Raw genomic sequence first — 24581 nt, 5'->3', positions numbered from 1 at the left:
TCTTATGGCTTGTATAAAACCAACTTTGCATATTTGTAACATACGTCGATGTATAATAGAAGACAGTGTATGTGTGTATTCATGTGATCCACCAGGCCTACCACCGTCATGGCAGCTAAGTGTATGAGAAAAGGCCTTTGTTGGAGATGTTATATTTTGGATTGCTGTACTCTGTTAAGGATCTGCAGTGTTTGTTTGTAGAGAAGAGCGAGTCTGTTGAGAGCAGTCGGGGTCCGCAGTATACATCCATTTAATAATTAACTGTTTGTTTACTCAAAAACTGCAAATCAGAAAGCTCAGTGGCTTCAAACTCAGCCAAACATGTTCTTAACTGTAAATGTATTTTTATCTCATTGATCTGCGTAAGAAGTGGCTCCATCCGTTTTTTTTATACCTTCAGATTCATCAAATGAAAGCACAACTTTCCTTTTCACTGGAGCCCTTTTTATCTTTATTTTACTGTATTCTTATTTTGCTATGAATTTACTCCAGATGTTAATTTTAGATAAAGGTCAGTCAGTTGATCCTCAACTCAAGTATTTGTTCTGTTCGACTGGAAAATAACCTGAATCCTCTCTAAACAAAAATATTTGTCTTTTTTGGGGTGTCAGATACTCTGATTTTGTTATAAAAAGTAACTGTTGAACTTTGCGCACTCACCGCGTTGGAGTTATATCCTGGTAACTTATTTAACTCAAGGTCCTTAAATAGAGTTGTGCAGGAACGAGTCCTGAAATCTGGAAATTAGTATTTTTGTATTTTTGGTTTCAAAGTTGATGTTATTTCAATGGATTTTTAGTCAGATGCTCGAAATACCGTCTGTGTTTAACACAATTCTTCAAGAGGAACTGCACCCAGTTTCAAAATTCACACGTTAACACGTTATTTCTGTTGCCTAAATATTAGCAAACATGAACAACTCCTTAAGTCTTAAAAGGCACTTAATTCATTAATCTAAAAATAAGGCCTTAATTGGTATTAACATGTTCTTAAAATGCTAAGACATTATGATTTATGATTTTTTTTATGTAATATGTAAAATATCTAAATAATTGATATCTATTAAAAAAGAAAATAAAAGCGACTGCCTTTCACATCACAGACATCAGGATAGTGAAACGACAAAGGGAAGTGCAGATTTAAACGGAAAGTAGTAAACTTACCAAGATTTCGCAGCACGGTTTAAACTCATACTGGTATGATGGGAATAGAGGAAATGAAATCTCACTTTCAGATCAAAACAAAATTGCCCCAAAAAATTCCCACTTCTGTTCTATTTTTGTCTCCACCACGAGACAAGACAAGTCATGTTTTATGTTACAGTAACATTTGGCCTGAGTTGTCCCTTTCCCTAACAGATATCTTCAGTTATTGTGAAATTGGTCTTAAATTTCACTGCGAGTGGAGTCTTGAAGTCTTAAATCTGATTTGCCTTTAGCTGTAGGATCCCTCAAAGAGATTTTCACATTTTGTTCTACAACCGAAGATATTCTCGAGTTTTTAAGCTTTTTTGTGTTAAAAAAGGCAGTCATGGCTAAATTAGGGTTCAAAGGTCACCACAGAACACGGCTTTACAGCATCGCTGTGGTGGTGACGTTAAATTCACGCAAATGTCATCTTTAACTGTTAACGATTGCATTTAGGCTTCAAAAATCCTAAAAGTGTTGTTCATTTGTGAAGATTATCATGCTGCACAAAATGTGTACCATAAACGATTGTTTGTTAGAGTTTGTTTTCTGCAACGATCCAAAATCCAGCAGAGAAATACCATCGACTTTTTCACAAAGCAACCAAGGCGATGTTAACTTCCGGGTTGCCCGACAAAAAAGTCATCCCTGCGTCGTTCTGTGGCGTTTTCCAAAAATCTCAAATGCTCAGTTGTTGTTATGTGACGAAGTATGTCTGATTTTTGTATTTTTTTGGTTGAAAACTCATGAGCGGACCTTGAGTTAACGTTACTTTGACTACGAATCTGTTTCCTGTCTTTCACAAGTAAGTTTTAAAATCAGTCGTGACGTTTGAGGAAATTTAGGCCAGGCTAAATGCTCGCTGTAACAATTACAACGTGTTCCTTAAAATGTGTTTTGTTTGTTTTATATTACTTTTTTAAAAGATCATCAGTTCATGATCGCTCTGCCAGTTTTATTTTTATAGTTTAAAACATTTTTGATATTGTACAGTATGTATTTGTAATATATAGAGGATTAAAGGGTTAAATCAGCGAAAGAAATTGCACAGCACTTAATATTTGAAAAAAAATATGATATGAATCAGCTCATGTTGACCCACAACAGAGCGTGCACAGCAGCTGTACATGTTACCACACCTTTGGCCTCGCTGATCTTAAAGCTTATTTTAGAGGAGAGGAGAGAAAATTTGACGGACTCATTATTAGGGAATAATAAATAAATTATTGCCAAGGGGTTAATGTGTGTGGAGCTGGGGAGCGCTTCAAACTTTTAGAAACCGGTGCCATTATTATACCTGAGTTACTTAGATTAAAAAGAACTTTTGTAAGTCTATCTTGTAATTCACACATCCAGTGCTGGTGCTGAAAAAAAATCTTTTTTCTGTTTGTTTGATATGGTCCGCTCAACTATGTCGTGCAATTACACAATGTCTTTTCCAAAAGAACCAAAAGTGTTTTCATTTCTGTGCCAGAACGGTTAACACCCACGGGCCTCACTTGTGCATGAAACAGATTGATATCCATGTGTGTAAAAGTATATATAGAGAATTTCTAGAACAGTAATAATAACATTTTTTCTAACTTTTAATGTGATCAGTTTATATATTGCCACTTTTACAAGTTATCAATATAAAATGCTATGTATTGTATAGTATCTTGTAGAGACAAGGTCACCAAATGATGCATTATAAACTTTGTTTTGACATTGTCACATTATACAACTATACCAGCCCATTATTGGAAAGTGCTGTTACTCTGACATTACATCACTCTTTTGTAAACACTTGCTATGTCGCAATAAACTTCTCTTGAAGATTGTTATGTATTTTATTGTTAATTTATCAATTATATATAAACAATCCACTCATGGCATACATCAATGAACCGTAAAGGGTTACAATTTAAAAACAATAAAGTACAACTACTTAAATTAAGCACCATTTTTAAAAGCTGTTTACCATTTGTTCACATTATGAAATAGACATTTAAGTTAATGTAATGCATTAAAACTTTTAAATATTGCAGTATTACTGATGCATTGATGTGTATGCAGTACTTAAAGGTTCCAGCTGGTCATGATGGAGTTAAATTTAACTATTTACATTCTATTGGGTAGAAGCAATGAAAGCAAATAAGATACATAAGTATTTGAATTTCAACAGTACTTGAAATTTGAAATTTAAACACCACTGAATTTGTTTAATTTATTTATTGTTATGAATTATATGTTTTTTAATGTACAAAAACTCATATCCAAAAATTGTTTTAGAAATTTGAACAAAATAAATAAAATATCAACAATTGAAATAGATTCAGGTTGTTTATATTTAATGTTTGAATTTAAATTTTGATCAAATTTTTATTTTATTGATGATACTTGAAGTTTTGGATGTGAAATTATTAAGACTGCAAAAAAATGTGTATAAAATATACATTATTAAAATGCGAATATATAATATATATTATATTAATTATATATATATATATAATTCACTGAATTCAGAATTCAGTGGCCTTAAAAATTCAAATATTTATGTCTCTAATTTTCTTCCATAGCGTAACATTTTTATTTATAAATTAATTTTATGATTTATTTTTTGCAAAGCACCATGTTACTTATGTGTCAGTGTAATGTATTTGTGTGTTTTCTTAGAAAATCCAATATTTCCCCTTAAAACAAACCTTAAAAACTTATATTTCATATTGCATGAATGGGGAGGGGTGTGTTGATTGACAGGTCGACCGTGCAATAGAAGACGGGCCTCAGTTTTCACTGTCAAAAAAGGGTGTGGGTCGGTGACGATACAAAAATAGTAGCGTTGTAAATACAGTTCATCGGTTTAAATCGTCTCCAACGGACAGCTCTATCAGCCAATGAGCGGCTCCAAAAGATTTTTATTTTGATTTCTCAGCCAATGGGAGTGAAAGGAATTCCCAAGTGGGCGGGGCTACATCATTTCTGTGCCAAGTAATGCCGTATGTGAGCTCCGGCAACAGATGGCGGCGGTGGCGGGGAGTAACGCATCATCCAGCACAAATCTGACCGGGTGGGGAAACTATTTGGGGACTCCGGATAAACTACAGACTCGGTTGACTTATGAGAAACCGGAATAACGCGTAGTCAACCTTACTTCTTTGAGAAAATTTCGCCTAAAGTGTTGGATTTTCCTCTCTTTATCTGCATTTCCTTTGGAGGCCGCAGAAGCCTCGGGCTCGCTTTGGCTACACACCGGTGCGAGTGCAAGAAGACATCTGCGGGATTGTTTGGAAAGTGTCGCGAAATGTGTTTGCCAGAATTTGGCGGTTTTAAGTCGTTTATTTTATAGAGTCAATTGTGTTTACACGACAGTCAAAAGTGTGATTAATGTGGAGTAGTAAAAAAGTTGCACGCTAACTAGTTAGCTAGCATGCTACAATGCTAGTTAGCTACCTAGCAGCGAAACTCAAGCAGGTTGAATGAATGAATGAATGAATTGGCGACCGGGTGCATTTAACTAACAAGTGCTTGCTTTTATTACAAGAACACGTCGAACATTACATGAGACGACACAGATTTGGTGCATCGGGGTGAGCCTGTGTGGCTAACTCTTGTTTGGCTGTTACACTTCATACCCTCGGATGGACAGGAATGCGATTCCAGGGAGTTGGTGGACAGCGGCGATTTAGCACGCAAAGATAGTGTTGTGCTAATACTGACAAAGCCCGGTAATGTTTATGAAGCTGGGGAAAGCTAACTTTAGCTAGCCACGAATATTTGCACTGCTTGGACTTGGCTGCGATAGTGTGAAGCTTACGGAATGGGGAATACGGTGTCATGCTGCGTCTCCCCCGAGTCGAGCCCCAAACTACCGTCGAGACAACCGGCGGAGCGGCTGGAGGAGTTCCAGACCAGCACCGAAGTGAGCGATGATAACACCGTGCCCTACCTGCAGCACATAAGCGACAGAGAGGTCCCTGATGGTATGTATCTGCCCGATTCCCAACACATGTGATGTTTGAACTTTTCCTTTTCTGTGTTTGAGCCCATTAAGTGTCCCACCCATGTTGTTTGTTCATAGGGAGGCTCATCTTAATCTTGTCACTGCCAAAGTGAAGGAGCTTATTTGCATGACTTTAAGAATGACTTTGATGGCCGAGTTGGCAAATATCCACTGCATATGTACACACACCATGTTATTTGTATCAGTATTATAAAGGGCCCCTGTTCAATTATTGACACACAAAGAATGTCAGTCATTAGTGTAATATCATGCAACAACTTAAAGGGCAACTACACCCATTTTCAAAATTAAAAATGTCATTCCTATGGTCTAAGATGGTCCCAAACTATTAGTAAACATTAACAGATTTCTCCCAAATCCCCAAACAAAAGTGCTGAAACTAAAAATTGCGATGTCATAGGGCAAGGGTGTCCAAGTTTATTGAATTGGGGCCAGATTAGATCATGTAAAAAAAATAAAATAAAATAAATAAATTAAAAAAAAAACAGGTACCCAGCTGCTTTTCGCCTCAAATTGGTTATTTTAAAAAAAAAAAAGGTCAACATAAATAAGACAAACGCAAGTGTTTCATCATTCACTGAAAAAGTTTCTCACCGCTCCTGAAAGAGTTTACACCTCTTTGCTGTGAACATGTCTGCTGTCCCGTAACCGAGTTTGCCGTTTATGTAATTTATGAAAACACATCGGTCTGCCTGCATAATTCCTACTTGATGCATGTCTACAAACTGTATGATAGTCCTGCCATTGTGAGGTGAAAGAAAACAATGTGAAATGGTCCCACTTGTTTAACCAATATTATGTGGTGGGCCACACATATTGCATTTTTGAGATTTAAGTTTGGGTTGAGAGCCGGACTAAAGACGTGCCTTTCATAGGATAAAAAGCCTGGAGCTGCTCTGTAGATAATGATTTGGGAAAGATGTTACACATGACACTGAAAGCGCCTAGGGGGATGTTCTGAGCATTTGGGTACATTTTCTGTTTCATAACTTAGAGCACTACAATAGAATTAATATGATTTGGATATAAAAAGATAAAATCAGGCTCCCAGTCACAGTCTAGAAGCTTTATACCAGATGACATTGCAAGTTTGAGACTGCTTTGGTTTTCTGGCTCTGAGAGAGAGTAGCTCATGTTGTTCTACTACTGATTTCACTTGTTTAGGCCATTTATACAACATATTGTAATTCTTAATTTAGGTGGTGTTCCCCGTTAAAAGTGAACTAGGCCCATTTTAAAAATTCATACATGTTATTCCTTTGGTCAAAGACAGTCCAAAAATATGAGTAAACATTAACAACTTTCTCCCAAATCCACTAACAAGAGTATTGAAACTCAAATTTGTGATGTCATAAGGTATAAAGTGGAGCTGCTCCATAGACAATGAAATATTCACAACGATATTATAATAAATAAAGCTGATTCTGGTATGAAAAAAAACATTATGTTGGTCCACAAAATCCTCCCATTCGTGGTCTCGCAGCTCCAGTCTTTATACCCAATAACGTCACAAATTTGAGACTTCCTTCTCTGGTTTCTGGCTTTTGTTCCCAAAAATTGACTGATCTTTCCGTGATCATGGAAATAACATATTGGAATTCTTAATTAAGGTGGTGTTTACTCTTTAACAGCTGCAGGGAGATAAGCACACAGACTGTAGTTATTATCAAGCTGCAAGATTTATTGCAGTCCCCGAGCCAGCAGTGCACTGATGATTATGATATAATGGCGAAGGCGTTCTTTGCAGCGTGTAGTATGCAGCGGACACTGCATCATGTTGATCACACTGGCATCACATTACCAAGTCAGACATTAACAATGAAAACAAATCCCGCATCTTCTTGGCGCCACTTTAACCACTCAGAGATTGGCAATAAAAACAAGCCCTGCAGCATTAATGTCAATTACCACCCTCAGTAATTTCTCCATGGTTTATTATTGATTGGGGTGAGCAAGAGCTCTAACACTGAGGGGGGGCACATATGAAATGGGAGCTTTGGGGAGTCCTCAGGCAAAATATTTTTAGCATTTAACAATTGAATTCCTGTATTCTGGTGAATTTTTATGCAATTAGTTTTGTCAAAATAAAAGTCATCTGCCTCGGTCACATTGATATTTTGGGGGACAAATGCACATTTTACAAATGTTGAGAGTGAGATGTTCCCTGTGTCTCCTACTCAAAATCTACACCTATGGGTTAGAGAAATAATATAGAAATAGAGGGATATTGTACCTTAACCAGAACAAGCATGATTTTTTTTTGTAAGCATATGTCAGGGTTCCCATTCCCGTATTTGATTCATTAAATTAAAAACAAGGCATTAGTTGGTAATAAATTGGCTTAAATTAATCTTTCAAAAGTCTTGAAACTGCTCAGATGTTGGAAGTTGGATTTATTGAATCTTTTTTTTTCTGACGTTGCGTTGTAAAAACTCAAAATAATTCATAACTTCTGGTGGGAATCCAGGTAGTGGAATCTCACACGCAGATTGAGAATCACAAAATTGTCCAGAAAACAGGCCAGAAATGCCTGATATGCCCACTTCTGTTGATAGACCAAAAAATTACCGTTATGATAATTTAATATTTTCATTGGCTTCCATTTGTTCCGCTCTTAAAAGGGTCCTTTTTCCTACATTTGATATAGATAACCTAACTTTTTTAACTGGACAAAGCAAGTCATGTTGTATGTTACAATAAACATTCGGGCAAAATAAAATGGGCTTTCTTCAATTTTGGTTATTATAAAATTGGTCTCAAACTTAATCCCAATTTGCTTACTTAAAAAACATCTTAAATCAACCTTTCTTTAAGCTAAAGGAACCCCGTGTGTACTTGTGCACAAACTGCGTCTTGTACTGTGCTACTCAGTGACATTAACTTAACATCACAGTGCTCTCTGTTACAGAGACAAAGTTTAAGGTTAGCAAAAGGGCCGCGTGTTCAAACAGTCCCCCCTCACAGTTTTTCTGCTCATGCTGTGATCACATGCTGGGATACAGGCCCCCGATCGGGAAAGCATCTCAGATATTTCTCTGTGATGTAGCCCGAGCACACTTTTGTACTTTAAGTCCTAGTGTCGCCACTTCTCATTCACCCCCAGACATGCGCACAGTTCATCCCACTCGTGTTGTTGTGGACGGCAGAGCATGAGTGCGGTTCGGCGAGAGCAGCTGTTGGCGGGGTGAGGGTCAGAATCTGTCCAACAGTCCTTCCTACATTCCTCATGTCTCCTCTTGCTGTCCTCACTTCACAAATGCTGCCATCGCCTAATCCCTTGTCTTTTATGTAACGTGCCGTCTGCACGGATTTAGATTTAAAAAACACAATTCTCTAAGTCGTGCTTGTGTGCAGAGCAGTGCTGTCTTTGTGGTTGCATTGCTTGAATGTAAAGTTGTGTCTGTAAAATATCTTAATGTCCACACAAGAAGTCCGCCTGCTGCAACAGCTACCAATTAATTTAGATGTAAACTTATTATACTGTAAATAGTTGGCTGTATAATGTCATTTTTCCCACACATTTGTAAGAATAAAAAGCCTTAAAGGTCCAGTGTGTAGGATTTCGGGGGGTTTATTGGCAGAAATGGAGTATGTTATAATAGGTATGTTTTCTTTAGTGTGTAATCAAATGGAAATAATTACTGTTGTGTTTTTGTTTCCTTTAAATGAGCCATTTATATCTAAGCAGGAAGTGGCTCCTGATCCTGGGAGATTTCACAGCCATGTTTTCTACAGTAGCCCAGAATGGACAAACCAAACACTGGCTGTAGATGCAGCCATTCTCGTTTTCGTGACAGCCGCTGTAGTTCTCAGCCCCTTTGTGACGAGCAGCGTCCAAAAAACACTGATTTTTAACTTCTCTATTCAGTGTTTTTACTGGGATATTGATATTAAAATCATACGTGTCTGTGCTAGAAATTCAGTGTACAGTTATAGGAACAAACTGGTGTTCAGGCAAAACAAAATAGTCGTCATGAGGGTGAAATCCTGACTTACAACAGACAGTGGACTATGAAAAATTGTAACATTTTTATGCACATTCAAGAGTTAACATTTCTTTATCTTAAGTCTTGTTTAGTCTCTCGTGGTCTGCAGACACAATCAGACAAGTCTTTTCTTCCCTGCTGAAGCTCTGCCAGATCTGCACTGCAGCCACCTTCACTTCCTGCTCGTCTCTTAGGCTTTTCGTTGTGCGATAAATCCACAGACTTGTGTTGCATTATTTCTTTGTGGTGGATGAAAACAATTAACAGAATTACACTGCGTGCTAATATCAGCGCGTTTGATCGATGCGTCAGCTAATGGCTTCCTGTTCTCTGCTTCGGCTTTATCACAAACCACAAGTGAGAGCTGAGCAGCGCACAAGGGGCCTTTTGTTGACGGATTATCATTATAAAGCTCTTGTGTACACTTGTTGTTTTCTCAGAGCTGGCTTTGGAGTCCAACCCGTCTGACCACGCCCGGGCGAGCACCATCTTCCTTAGCAAGTCCCAGACAGACGGTGAGCAATCCGCACATGACGGCACACACACAGCAATGATTCACATCAACTGTCTGCACTGAGATCCTTTGAAGAGCAAACACACACTCCTGAAACACAGACCAGCATGTCTTCGGTGCTTGAGGTGTTAATTCTGTACGTTTCAATATTTTTACGACTGTGTAATATTAATCACAGTTCCTGTTGCTGCAGGTCCAGCTACCGTTGTTAAAATGTTCTTTCTTATTCATCGTAGAGCTTCATTAAAGTGGGAGTGCGTCACACACCCGCTGAAGCCACAAGCATCTCGAACAATAAAGTCAATAACTGATTAAAACAGGTCTTTCCTGCACTCAGACTGCTGTAGATGTTTATTAGCTGCAAGTAAACAATCACCAAAACATATCAGGTGTAATATTGCATTTAATTTTCCACAAGCTGCAGTGCAGTGCTGCTCTGAACGCTCATTCCTGCTTCTGGCTTTGGTTTGTTGAGTGTTTCTCTTTCTATTACAGTGCGAGACAAGAGGAAAAGCAACCACATAAATCATATCAGTCATGTAAGTGTCAAAATCTATGTGTTGATCATAAATCTGACTGCTGAATTGATAATATGTGCAAAGATGATTTGTCCTCGCTGGCCTGGAGTTGAGTTTTTTAAAAGCACTTAGTTTCATTATTTACTTGCTGTTTCTGTTAATAGATAGTTTGTGTTTGAATTCAATATCTTAATTTTGTAACAACTTTTATACCAAATCCAGAATATTCAGTGTTAATTTGGAGTTAGACTGATGTCAGCGTAAAAGCCCGTGAAACAACACGAGAGACAGTTTCACCAACAAAAGTAGCTGCTCATAACTCAGCTGCGCCGACCGGGGAAACAGCTGTTAATGAGCATAACACCAGACCACGTTCAGACTGGCAGCCTAAATCTGTTTTTTGGATTAAACGACAGGCTCGAGCTGTTTCAGTGTCACTGTTAGTCCTTTGGGACTCACCACGTTGTGGCTCAGTGTTCGATGATATGTGTTGGCCTGTGCTAACCGGACAGACGGGGAACCGTTTGGGATGAGAGCAGCTCTGGACTCCAGAGACGGTCCTTCACTGCTGCAGATTTAACAGCAGTGACATTAACTTTGCTGATTTATCCTATTTTTATTATTATTAACTTTGGATTTATGGTTGAATCAGCTAATTGAAGCACGATTGTTCAATAAATTCATTTCAAATTTCACTTTTTTCTGTTGTTTGCCAATTTACACTCTTTTTTTTTTTTTGCAAGTTCTTTATAATAATTTAATGCATGTTACTGGGGGTCAAAGGCTATTGGTTTTTCAGAGCCGATGCAGATTTTTAGTAGCTAATGAGACTGATAACTAATATTTGGAATTGATATGCATTTAAAATCAAAATGAAAATATTTCTGTTGAAACTTGAGAATTTGGAAAATAACAAACTCCAACACAAAACTTTGTTTAAATGCCTTCAGCAAATGTTTAATCAAAACTGAAACTTTCAACGTCATATACAGCAAGTTCACAGCAACTCTTTGTTTTATAAAGTTCAGTGAACATTTAAATAAAAAAAGAACAAATAAAACTAGCTCCCTGAGGTTTTGCCTTTCCCGGTGTTGTCATACGCTCACTTTTTCATTTTACTGACGATCAGTAAAATAAAACGCAGATACAGATAATTGGCAAAATGCCAAATAACGCCCTCGATAATTGTTCAGGCTGATAATCTGTCGACCCCTTCATGTTACCTAAAATGCCCACACCTAATCCAGATTGATTTTTAAAAAAAGTTTGGACAGAAAAAAATGTTTGAAATTTTGGATTTTTACAGATTGTGTCACTCACAGTGTCGTTAGCTGCATTCGTTGAGTCACAGCTCAAGGGTCAAACCCAGAGTGACGGAAGTGTTGAGAAGACTGCTGCTTTTATCGCGGTGCTGTTTAGGACGACATGAAGAATCTGTCTGCTGCAGCAGAAGTTTAGCATCACGACTCAACTACGCTGTTGTTTGGAGGGAGAAATGCCGGACTCGTGCTCATGCTTCCGTGTTGGAAAGACACTTTTTCAGCACAGCTGAGTAGTTTCTAACGCCTAGGTTGTTTCCACGGTAACCCATGTAGATAGACAGGTGATGTCTGGATGATATTGATACTTAGAAAGAACAGTACAGACAGTCGGTCTTAAAAATCAGACTTCAGAAACTAATCTGCTTTGCTGGCAGCGTGAATGAAGATTAGAGATTTGGGGGGCGATTCAGAAGTGTGGAACCAGAAACTGCAGCAGTCAAGACTTTCCCCGTCTTCTGATCAGTTCAGGTTGTTGATGGTGTGATTTCATTGTCTCTAGGTTTCTCCTGGTCCACTGTCAAAGAAATACAGCTCCTGTTCCACAATCTTCATAGACGACAACACGGTCAGCCAGCCAAACCTCAAAAGCACAATCAAATGGTGAGAGAATTTCCACACGCGGGGAAAAACACGAACACACCACGCCATGTTGCCCAAACGTCGCTTATTTCACATGAGAAAATCCTCTTGCATCACAGCGTGGTAATCCTGAATTAATACTTCATGGATGCGTGACTAAAACAGATGCTCGTACGCCTAATTTCGGGCAGTCCCCTGTAATGACATTGTTTCAGTGAATCTGGGGAAACGACTCATCAGGATTATCTCTTGTTGAATGTGTGCAAATGCTTTTATCACACCACATGGTCTCTCACACACGCAGAGCATATTATTCTCCCATTGAGATTGTTTTTATCAAAGCGTTAAACACGCAATACAATCAACACTGTCTTTTTTTTTTTTTATTTACTTTTTATTCATTTTCTTTTAGCAACAAATACACTTGTGCCAACTGGGCACGAAAACATACAACAACACAACATTAGCAACATAACATGACAAGGGGAGGATTTTCATAAAACATGAGTCAAATATAAGCGCTTCATATAGAGATGCTTCTTGGAAGATAGAGAAAACATCCCTTAATAAAGAGTTAAACATTATCCTTGTAGTCTATATGAAATCAGGTCTTAAAGTTGACACATAACCGAGCCATTTTGACCAACACTTTCTTTTCTATCATTTTCTCTCTTCCTCAGTGTGACGTTAGCAATATACTACCACATAAAAAACAGGTAGGTGCACATTTTTCATTTCATTTGTGGCAAATTATGTTGCTAAAACGGGTATATGCATATAAAGTGTGTTGACAGATGTATTGTGTGTGTTTTAGGGACTCTGACAGGTCACTGGACATCTTTGATGAGAAGTTGCACCCCTTATCAGTGAGTATAATGAGATTTCCTCAGTGGGTTTTGTTGGTCTCATCACTTGGCTCCCATCAGCAGGATGGATCAACAAAAAGTTTATTTTGATTTATCATGTCATCTCTTACTAAATGCATCTCTCCAACCTGTCAGTGAGTCTAAGCATTTATTAGGTTTTTCGGGGGGGTTTTTGGTATTCACCTGCATATTGAATTTGAACCTAACCAAGACGGGAAAACCACGACCACGTTAAGATAAGAGATGGGATCTGGTTTGGGCTGTCCCCTCAAAGTCAGATTGGAATAATCAGTCAGTCGACTGAGATTCTTCAGGTCTGTTTTATTTTGGGTTCCCACAGGCCCCTTAAAAGTCTTGAAAGGCATTGAATTCATTAATATAAAAATAAGGCCGTATTTGGTATTAAAATGTTTTAAATCAGTATTTCAAAAATCTTAAAGATGCTCAGATACAGTCAGTATTATTTTATGAGTCTTCTTTTCTGAAGTTGCAGTGTAAAATCTTAAAATAAATAGTAACATCTTTTTTGTTTTATTCTTAAATTTAAAAAAATCGGAAAGAAAACTTGACAACAAAAGGCTGGTTTTTCTCAGTTCTAACCACTTCTAACCTTTTTGCTGCACTGATATGTTTTAAGTGGGCACCTGTTATAAATATAGGAAGGTAGGTAGCACAAGTGGGCAAAATGTTTTTTTAACAGCAAGAGAGGCAGCGGGAGCCATGATGTCTTTGTTCCTGTGTTTTGCTTGTTCTTTGGATGAATAAATGAAGAAAAATGCAATAATCATAAATGGACATTGGACTTCTTTTGACTGTGTGTACAACATGCCCATGGTGCGTCAGTGGTCATTTGATTTTTTGATTTAAGTTTGATTTTTGCAGACAAACGGTCGCTACAAAACATTTAGGCAAAATTGTCCTTAACATAGGTTTTTAAACATGTTTTTTTGTGTTTGTTTTTCTGTTTGTTTTAAAAAGTCTTAAATCTGACTTGCTTTAAGCTGTAGGAAAGACTCGGTGATTGGCAGAAGTGTTGTGCATTAAGGATAATCAAGTAATGTTTCCTTGGCTCCTCGGACTGCTGATTCCACCTGACTGAGAGCTTTCACAGTAGATCTTTGCTTGGATTTGAATGTGCAGATGTGCTTTTTTCCACCGTTTATAATGATTCAGCTCCAGCACCTCAGTCTAAGTCCAAATACTGCGTGAGCTTTTTTCTTTTGATTTCAGACATTCTCTGAAATTCAAATCTCCTGAGTCTGGGCTCCAAACTAACTTTTACATTGATGCCTTTTGGTCCTGCAATAATACATTTTTAAGTTTTTTAGTTTTAATTTTTTTGCCACTTCTCATACACATTGGTAATTTCTTAACATATCATGTAAATTATTTTATAAATGCTTCACAAAGCTGCAACAATTAATCTATTTTTTTTTTACAACCACTGAATTAACATAAAACTTATCTGATATTTGAATTAGGAGTTTGAGTGATTAAAGAAAATGTTTCTTAAGTCCTCTGTGACAGAACACTGAATATCTTTTGGGTTTTGGATGAAAACAGGACATTTGAGGAGGACATGCTGGTCCTTCCAGGGCCGGGGACAGGTGTAACAGGCACTGCAGCATTTTTCTTTACAAGAAAACAATCAATTGTTCTACTCATTATGAATTACCAGCATGTTTAAAGGTTGTAATGTTGCTCGGGGAGGAGTGCAGGGTGTGTTTTCACACACACAGGCTGACTGCTGAAATGTCTGGCACACCACAATGAACAATAAATATGTTTAGTTGCACAGATTTTTGGTTTCATCTGTGGCCAAAATGTTCACACTCTGTCCATAACATCTTGCAAACAGTAAAAAACATGAACAGTAGTGGTCATGCATCATTAAAATAGATGTGTTTCACAGGTTTGAAAAGAAAAATACAGAAGGAGAAAAATGCCTTGTGCTCTTTATAAATGTTTTCTGTTCAGTTTTAGTTTGTCCAATCTCTCCCTCACTGCTGGGTTTTTGGAGCGCCGTTCCAAGCTAAGAGGAGAGTTTGGGACAAAACTGATATCAGTGATGACGATAATCTAACTGCCTTTTTAGAAATAACACTGAGATGAACAAACATTACTGCTAAGTGTCTGCTTTTCAGCAAGCGTGATTGTGTCCTTATCTTACAGGAAATTTCTGTTGTGTTTCAAAGTGGTTCATTTGCTATAAATATGTTGATTATGACTCTTCGGGTCATGCTAGCTTTGCACTTACCACCTGAGATGTAGAGATTTGCGGAGGCAAGCTGCACAACAAGCGTCATGCAGCTTTCCAAATAAGCATGATTTTTACATACATTATTTCAAACCCTTGCTTCTGAGTCCGACTGAAAGTACAGGTAGAAAGTACCACCCCACAGATTTAACACCAAATACAGTCTGTTTCTTATAAATCACATTTTGCTTTATGAAAAGATGGAGCTATCGTATCAGACTGGTCTTGGACTTTTTCTGTTTTCTTATGTCCATTTCCTTTGGTTTTTTTCCTTTGCAAGAATGAAGAGACAGATCAGCACAGATGATGATACTTGGTTCCCTCAGACGTGTGTTTTTTGTCCCATACAGAGAGAGCCAGTGCCAGATGACTACGCTCATGTCGACCCAGAACACAAACTGATCTACCGCTTCGTCAGGACGCTCTTCAGCGCTGCACAGCTCACTGCAGAATGTGCCATCGTCACTCTAGTAAGTCGGTCTCTTTGTGATGCTGCGGTCCACAACATCTGTTTCAGCGTACGCCGAGATATCAGAATAATGATGATTTTGTTGGGTTCCTGCGACTCAGTGGAGAGTTTAATAAAGGGTTAGTCCAGAGTGAAATTCTTAGTGCACTAAGGTGTAAAAAAAAAAAACTAAAAATTAATTAAATATTTATTTTATTAATTAATATTTTAATTTAATAAAAACTTAAAGCTAGTCAGTCTTAATCAAATCAGACACTGAAGTCTGTGATATATTGTTACGTACCTTTGAATCCTGTATCAGTTAACACCATTTATAAAGATGCTTTAGTCTGTAATGTTCTTATAGTTGAAAACTACATTTGGTAAAGTTTATGGTGAAGTTGTAGAAGACTTTATACAAAAATACTTAGCCCAGGTATTTCTGTCAACTGCTCACCAGAGGGCAGTAATGTCCTACAAACTGATTTGTCCCAAATAACGCAGATGACAGGTGAGTGTGTTATGTTCACACGATGCAGTCTCCTCATCAGATTATTTAAAAAGCATCATATATCATGATGTTAAAGACTGAGCACATTTGTTTTAAAATGTTACAATATAAGAAAGCAATGTAAAACAAAATGAATTTCAGTCACGGTTTCTTTGCTGTTTTGAATTTAACATGACTGGCAGTCCTAAAAGCTGCAGTGCTGATGTAAAATTAATATTCTGTTTACAAAATGGCAAGCCGGCCCCAATTAATATCAGCAAGATGTTAGTAACGTTAAGTGTGATGTTTTTATTTGCTTTTTCTAATGAGAAATGTAGGACCAAAAAATGCGACTATAGTTTATAGTAGTCAACTACAGTTTTACTAGATACATTAATTAGGTGGTAAATAGAGTTGCGTTCAGTTACATGCATATAGTTTAGTGTGTATTACTATTACACACATGCACAGGTAAATTTGCATGTATGTAATACTGTGCCATAACCCAGCATTAACCTGAATGTTGTCCCTGGTAGCATATAAGGAAATAATAAGTGAGTTATAAGAATTTAGCTGCCAAAACCTTTTCTGTTCCCTTTTTTCCCCCCAATTTTGATATTTGGTTTTTCCTTCAAACTTCAGAAATAGCAATATTAAACTTTTTACATAGATCACTCACATGACAAAAGAAGACAGTATAAATGCAGTTAAACAAGTTTAAACATTAACACCATCCAGACAGTAGACAGTTAATATAATAATATACTAGACAGATAATATACTACTACTACTACTACAATTTGAGTGTCTGCTCTGGACGAGAACTGTTTTCTACTTTTCTCCCACATCTCTTCCCACCCAGCCAGTCGAACAAGGTGAGCTGCAGGTGATTTTGGATCCAACATCTTCCCATTTAAATTTGACCTTTTAAACATTATTTTTGCATCAGGTGTACTTTGGAGCGCCTGCTGACCTACGCCGAGCTGGATATCTGCCCCGCCAACTGGAAGCGAATCGTCCTGGGAGCCATCCTGTTGGCTTCCAAAGTCTGGGACGACCAGGCTGTGTGGAACGTTGGACTACTGCCAGATCCTAAAAGACATCACTGTGGAGGACATGTGAGTTTATACAGATGCACAATTAAAATGAGGGAGATGTGAACCCAAAAAGTGGTTTCACTCACAGTTTCTCTGAGTGGAGCCGTCTGCAGAAAATACTAAAAACAATGTTTAAATTTATTTATTTATTTATTTAGATTCATTTTCAATTTAAGTTTAGGTTGCAGCGATTGTAGCATGAGCCTTTTGACTGTAGTATTTAACAAAGTGGTGCAGAGGTTTTAGACCTTCGCTAAGTCTCTCAGAAACACAGAGAATCTCTTTTATGGAAAATATATATTAATATAATATAATATATATATTAAATATATACTAGTTCTGCATCACAATCAGTTCATATGATGTGTCGTCCAAAGATGTCAGAAATCAAATGTTTTTATTATCGATAGTCTCTCCTCAAAGCACTTTTGTCTTTCCTAGGATAGTGAGGCTGTGACCCACCAACTGTGCCTGTGATTGGCGGGTAGGGATGATATCAATTAATCAATGATTGATTAAAGATCATTAAGAATTTAATCGAATATATGACATTTAATCGATTAATTGAATGAATAAATTAATCGTTGATCTGAGCTTTGATTAAGGAAAAAATATACCTTTGCTATTGTTTGAAAAAAGCATTTTTTTAAATTTATTATATATTTATATATAAATTATATATATATATATATATATATATATATATATATATTTTCAATTAGCGATTAATTGTTCATTTTGTTTTTACCAAGAATCGATTCAGGAAAGTGCTAACAATCATATTGGTACTAGTAACCTTCAATGATGGATTGATTAGGAGAAGGTAAGAGGAGTAAGATATGTTGAGCTCGCTATCCAAGGAAATGCACATCGTGCCTGGAAGACATTCATAGTGTTGCACTCGATGTTGTTTCCATGAAAACTAACAGAAAAAGTTGTCAGTATGGAAAAAATAATTCAAATGTCGGCTCCTCCCTCACCTCTCCAAAGCTGGCAGGTCACAGGGTGAAGTGGGTGTGAAAGTTATAGAAATAATACACGGATGAGTCATGATTCAGCTACAGTTGAATAACTTTATGTCATCGTCGCTAAAACTGTTGTATTTTTGCCCCTCCTCCTCTTCCTGCTGATATCATTTGCTAAAATCTGCCACAGCTGTCAATCATGTCAGTCACTGCTCAATAGCTGCGATCAAACTGTTGAATCTGGCAGCACTCATCAAACATGAACCAAACTCATTTCTTGCCTAAAATGTTTTGAGAAACATGTAAACTGTTTGTACAATGAGAACATTTGCTGTAGCTCCAGTTACATCAAAGATGACAAATATTTTTTATAAAAGTTACCAACTACAGCTTTGACTGAAACATAAAAATGTTTTCCCTGAATCGTGGCTGATATTTCAAATTCAACTCTAAATTTGGTTGCTGTGGGTGTTTGTGTGTCTGAGCTCCAGATTTTTTAAAGAAAAAAAAGAGATTCCTAACAAATACAGGATGGTTCAGGCACTACATGCTTTCCCTCGTAATAAAAGAAATGTAACAACAAAGATGCACTTAAAGCAGACAGAAGAGACGTGCAGAGATAGATGGAGGCTGCGGCAGCATCTCTGCGGTCGCTCGGGCTATAAGCCGGTGAAGAGGCCAGGGGCTGCACTTGGAGCACCCTGGCTTTATTTCCTACAATTGCTTTTCCTGTGTGTGTGTTTGTGTGTGTATAAGAGAGGTTGAAAGTGCCTCCTTGTTTTTTTGTGATTTGGAAAGGTGCGTGCACTGCCTGCATTTCCGTGAGCCCCTATCCCTCTGTGACTCTCTCTCTCCTCTCGTATACGTCTGACCCTCACTCTCTCGGCTCTGTTTTCATTGCTGCCATTGAAGTGTCTTTGTGAGCGCGATCGCGTCCGGATGGAGGGATGGGAAGAAGGGTAGAGAGAGAAACAGAGAGACAGACGGAGAGAAATGCAGGGGAGGGTCTCAAGTGCTCTCACTGCTTCTACATAATGGCCCCGGCTCTCGCCCACTCCATTAGTTGCCCCGGGAGACCAGACATCACACACACACTCACGCTCGCTCTCACCACCTTTGCTGACCAACAAAGCATCCTAGATGCGGTCTCCTTGGCGACCACCTCCCTTAGCTTTTCTCATGACTGTGATGATGATGAGGAGGAGGAGGAAGGATGATGGAGGTTGTAGTCTGGAAAAAGGATGAGCTCTGATGCTGTGTGTGTGTGTGTGTGTGTGTGTGTGTGTGTGTGTGTGTGTGTGTGATCTCTGTGGCAGAGCTGTGATTCCTCCTCTATCAGCACTTCCATGTTCAGTTTTCAGATTTATTGCATAAATGACCGAGTTCCTGCTGACTTTCACAGTGTGTCAGTTTCTTTCGTAAAATCGTGTCAGCGGTAACCACAGATGAAGAAAAATATTGGCGTCTGTTGAATAGCTATCAACAGTTTACAGTCTCCCAAATAGCTGATCAAAATTTATACACGTCATCGTGTCTCTTTTTCACATTGCGCAAACTCAGGTTAATTGGTGACTCTAAATTGCTCTGAAGTGTGAATGTGAGAATGCATTGTTGTCTGTGTGTCAGCCCTGTGATAGTCTGGCGACCTGTTCAGGGTGTAACCTGCCCCCCCCCCCCCCTGTAAGAGGACACCAGCATCCCTGTTCATTTCAGAGAAGAGCTATCAGAGCGAGTTCCCGTATGAAGTTTTGGCCGTCTGGAATAACCCTCAGGCCTCTTTTCACCCTCCAGGAACGAGATGGAGCGCCACTTCTTGGAACTTCTCCAGTTTAATATCAACGTGCCAGCCAGTGTCTACGCCAAGTACTACTTTGATCTGCGGCAGCTGGCTGATGACAACAACCTCAACTTCCCCCTGGAGCCTCTCAACAACCAACGCGCCCAGAAACTAGAGGTGAGCGACGAGAAGTGACGTTGATCAGTAACTTCTGGTCTTCTGTGTCACTATGATGCACCTGTAATATTCACCTCTCTGAAGTTTAGCAGTACAAGCAGGGACCCAGCTCATCCAGGCCTCGGTCAGTCTGTCCTGTAACTATGAAGGACGAGATACAGAACCATAAAAACCCGGACTAATAGAGTGAGGAACAGCTTCTTCCTCCATCACCCCGTCCTCCACACACACACACACACACGCACACACTGATCCACACACACTGATCCACACACACTTACCCACATAATGCACTTTTAACCAACTGCTGCTATTTTTTAATTGACATGTAGGACACACTGTGTATTATTATTATTATATATGCTTTGAGATATTTGTTAGTCTTGTCATTATTTGTGGTTTTACCTTTTTTTATGTTGTCTTGACGTTTTAACTTTGCTTTTATTTAATGTTTTATTGTGTTTGCGTGCAGCTGTCAGCTTGAGAGTAACCAAATATATTTTGTTGTGTATCTACAATGACAAAGTGTCTTATGAATTCACACTCTTCTAATGTAAGCACAATGATCGTTTTGGCGTTTTTCTTTGAGGACCTTTGTAACTGCGTTTGTGTTTTTCCATCCAGGCCATTTCAAGACTTTGTGAAGACAAGTATAAGGACCTGAGTCGAGCAGCAATGAGACGATCCTTCAGTGCAGACAACCTGATAGGTATACGACGCTCCAACGCTGTGCTGTCATAGGCCAGAGTGCTGCCCGCTCATTTCCAAACCCACAGACCGCCCCGGACAGTCGTAGCCTCCCCACAGGTTCCACATCAGACTCAGATTCAGGTTGGAAATGCTACTGTATGACCTCCGCAAACGGTAACTTTGATAACAGCTGTCGAGCTGCGTGATTGTCAAATTACACTTGAAATTGAGGTGTTAACCTAAAACCACGCAACTATTGTTTTATAAATTCCTTATTTATTTCTTACTTGTCCCTTATTTCCTGGAGAAAGTGTTAAGTAGGACTTACTCTCCTGCAGTTGTCTCTGAGGGGTCGTCCTTGTATCGTCATAAAAATGTAATTTATCCCCCAAAATATTTGAATTACTCCTTGCAGCCTGGTGTTATTCTGTTTTTTTAGTTGTCACAAAATTTCATGAGAAGACCAAAATCAACAATGTGTTTAGACAATGGAGTAGAAGTGCAGCTGTGTGTTTGTGGTGATCACACACAGCTGCTCTTTACTTCAGGGGCGCGGTGCTTATTCCATCCTGTGAGGGGCTCATTGCATGGGAGGAATATGGTCTCCGAAAAAATAAAAATAGATAAAAATGCAAAAACAACTGCAGCCTTACTTATTCAGGTTAGATCAAATAAGAGAAAAAGGAACTATTTTGCTAGTTGTTTTTTTATTTTTGCGATACTGGTGCTAAGACGACACTTTGAAAACGGTTCTGGTGCCTAATTGGAGCCTTAAAAAGGCGATCATCAATAGCGCACAAAAATATGGTTAACAACATAAAGAACAGCTTTTTTTGCAAAAGCGATTTAAACTTGAAATTGAAGTAAATGTTTACTCTTAACAGTTTTACTAATAATACTTAAATATATAAAGATAAATAGAACACTATTGACATACAGTACATAAAAATAAAACCTAACTCAGTCAGGTTAGTTTAATACTAAATAACGGTTACAGTACTAATAACAGCAGAATAAATTTGAGTCAGGAAGAGACTCAACAGCCAGATATTTCTCTATTATTTAATTTTTTCGGTGCTTTATCCAATGTTTCTTTCTTTTTTGTTTCTCTCCAAAGCTTTAAAATCTGAACTGACTATGGGACTTTCAGTGTGAAAGTGGCATTTGTGTAATATAGTAAACAACCTAACAGCACTAAAGATGCAAATGCGCAACAACATTTTTCACAGACACTAAATATAAACCAAAAGCCAGAGACTGTATCGGATTAATTTGCTGTGAGCTGTAAATTCACCACTTGTTCACGTTATGGTGCGGTCGCTCTCCTCCTCCGTGCCTCTGCCTGCATGTCTGCAGCTGCAAAGAGTGCTGTTAAAGTCAAGAGCGCTCGACTGAGGATGTCTGACTAATGTTTCAAGTCTCTGGCTTTAAAGAGGCAGCCCTGGAGATTATTATTACTAATAATAAGATAAGTGAGCCTGGTCAGGTTCAAATGTGAGGCTGTTGCTCGTGAACTTCGGGGTTAACCCCACTTCATTAATCACCAGGTGGCAAGCAAGACACGCAAACTTGTAGCTGACAGATAACCTAAACCGTATGCACATTGCACTGCAATGAGTTCATACTCTGTTCTCCGACCCCACAGCCTAACTTTAACCTGTTTCACTTGCACGCTCACTACGCACATAATCTGGCACCGAAATTGCATTGCAATTTGGTCCGGTAGGTACCGCTCGCATAGAGGTATGTACGGTTCCCAACACAAGGTGTGGCTTATTGATTTGTTTTTAACAGTGTATGAATATTAACAAAGCTCACAGAGGATTAAGATAATTCAGACTTTCAATACACGGAAAATATCTGACAGTCTGATCAATTATTGTTGATTTTGGTCTTTTGTTGAGATTTTTTGACAGTAAGGAAATAAAGATCATTACCAGATACATCCTTTTTTTTAATAGGACCGTCACATCAAATGCAAAATTTGTTCTTTGTAAATTAGATTTAACACCAAAAGTTCATTTTGAGAGTGTAAAAAAAAAAAAAAAAAAAAGACGTGTTTACTGTTCCAGTGGTGTTGGATTATATTTCAGTAAGTTCTCTATAATTGAATTTGGGTGGAGCGCACAGCATGTTGAAGTATTTAACGATAAATATTCTGCAGGAGTTGGCTGAAGTAAGCAGTAACCTTTTGTTATAATTTGTTTGGGATTCAGGAGTGCCAATCAGGGGTCCGTTTCACTTTCCACATAAACTTTATGTCGTCAAAAAGGAGCGAGATTACAGATTCTGGATCAGTATTGCTACCGAGTGGCTGGATGTAGCAGTTAGGTCAACAAAGTGTAGGTTGGGTTCACACTGTCCTCCCTCAGTATTGTGTCCCTCAAATCCTGCCATCCTGACCCCGCCTCAAAGAGCCCGTCATCACATTACAAACCCGTGCTTGTCCCCGGCCCCCGAGCAGAGCTCTCGAACAAACTACATAGATATCGAGGGGAAACAGAGACTGATGGATACTCCCCTCCTTTTTGCTTACTATGTAGGCTACTTAGCTGTGAAATTTGTCTTGTTTTTAATTGATAAAAGAAAAAAACATTTGCAGATGGAGTATTTTAAATAAACACTAATCATGTAACAAAGATATTTTGTAATTGGAAATTGTTTTGTATGGCTGGTGATCAGGATGTGTTGTGGTTGTGAATGTGAGTGAGGGGGAAAACATTTTTTGTTAAAAAGCGTTTCGATTTTCTTTTGAAAGATTGTGTCTTGATGCAGAAAAAAGTCAAAATCGACAATACGATCAGCTGTAGTAATTTGGTAAGACTGAGCTGTTCGTTCTTTACGGCTGAACTAATTGGATGGAGAAACAACATCCTCTATATATCTTCCTCTATACACTACTGTCATATCAATAAAAGATCATTAAAATATTTATTTACATTATGGATCATTACAAATATGCTGTGCTCTTAAAGTAGGAAGTAATCACAGTGGAAAAAAAAGAAATCATGTTTGGGAAAAAAAAAAAAAATTCTTAAAGATTGCCACCATTAGTGTTCAGCTCGCTTTAATCAGTACAACCAGCTTGAGTTGCAGGTTTCTTTGGGTGCGTGGTCTGAAACATGATGAATGAATGCATTTTTGTGAATGGCAACTTTTATCTTTCAGGGGAGAAAAGGCAGCTATTTCCAACAGATTAAGCCATTATTATTATTATTATTATTATCACAATATCACAACACATTTAAAAAATTGCAATAAAATTATATGATGGCTTTAGTATTGTTATAATATAAATTAGAATATATTGCATTTTATTACATTTTTAAAACCGCAAAAATATCCAGAGTGGAAAACTTCACCAGCATGTGTTCTTCTAATATGATAAAGTTTTCAGTCATTTTATTGCAAAAATGTGTCTATTGTTCTTAAAAAAGCAATTAATTTTATTTATTCTTATTCTAATAGCCTATCAAAAGTTTAATTTGCAATCTTAATATTTGTATTTCTTTTAAATTGATACCTGGCATTTGTGTATTAATAAAATATTGCCATGCAAAACGATGCAATTGCCCCCCCACCACATGACGAGATGCGTCCGGATCAGCGTGGCTTCACCCCTCAGCTCAACAACTTCCTGGATAAGTTGTAAGTATCAGCCTTTCTCTCCTCTGTTTGTTATTTTAAAACTTCAGGATGAAGGAA

General features: G+C 38.0%; 1 protein-coding gene across 1 annotated transcript; it reads left to right on the top strand.

The window, feature by feature from the left end:
• The first annotated feature begins 4198 nt into the window (after window positions 1-4198).
• Window positions 4199-23582, top strand: ccnyl1 (cyclin Y-like 1). Its single transcript, XM_042494897.1, is given in 11 exon segments — window positions 4199-5149; window positions 9617-9691; window positions 10186-10229; window positions 12030-12130; window positions 12790-12825; window positions 12924-12975; window positions 15583-15710; window positions 17120-17246; window positions 17248-17288; window positions 20024-20186; window positions 20811-23582. Coding segments are annotated over 11 exon segments (1047 nt in total). The 5' UTR covers window positions 4199-4986; the 3' UTR covers window positions 20928-23582.
• The last annotated feature ends 999 nt before the right edge of the window (window positions 23583-24581 follow it).

Source organism: Plectropomus leopardus, chromosome 10 (assembly GCF_008729295.1).
Source record: "Plectropomus leopardus isolate mb chromosome 10, YSFRI_Pleo_2.0, whole genome shotgun sequence".
NCBI classification, from domain to species: domain Eukaryota; kingdom Metazoa; phylum Chordata; class Actinopteri; order Perciformes; family Serranidae; genus Plectropomus; species Plectropomus leopardus.
The sequence above is the reverse complement of the archived record's forward strand: the minus strand, read 5'-3'. Positions and strand labels throughout refer to the sequence as shown.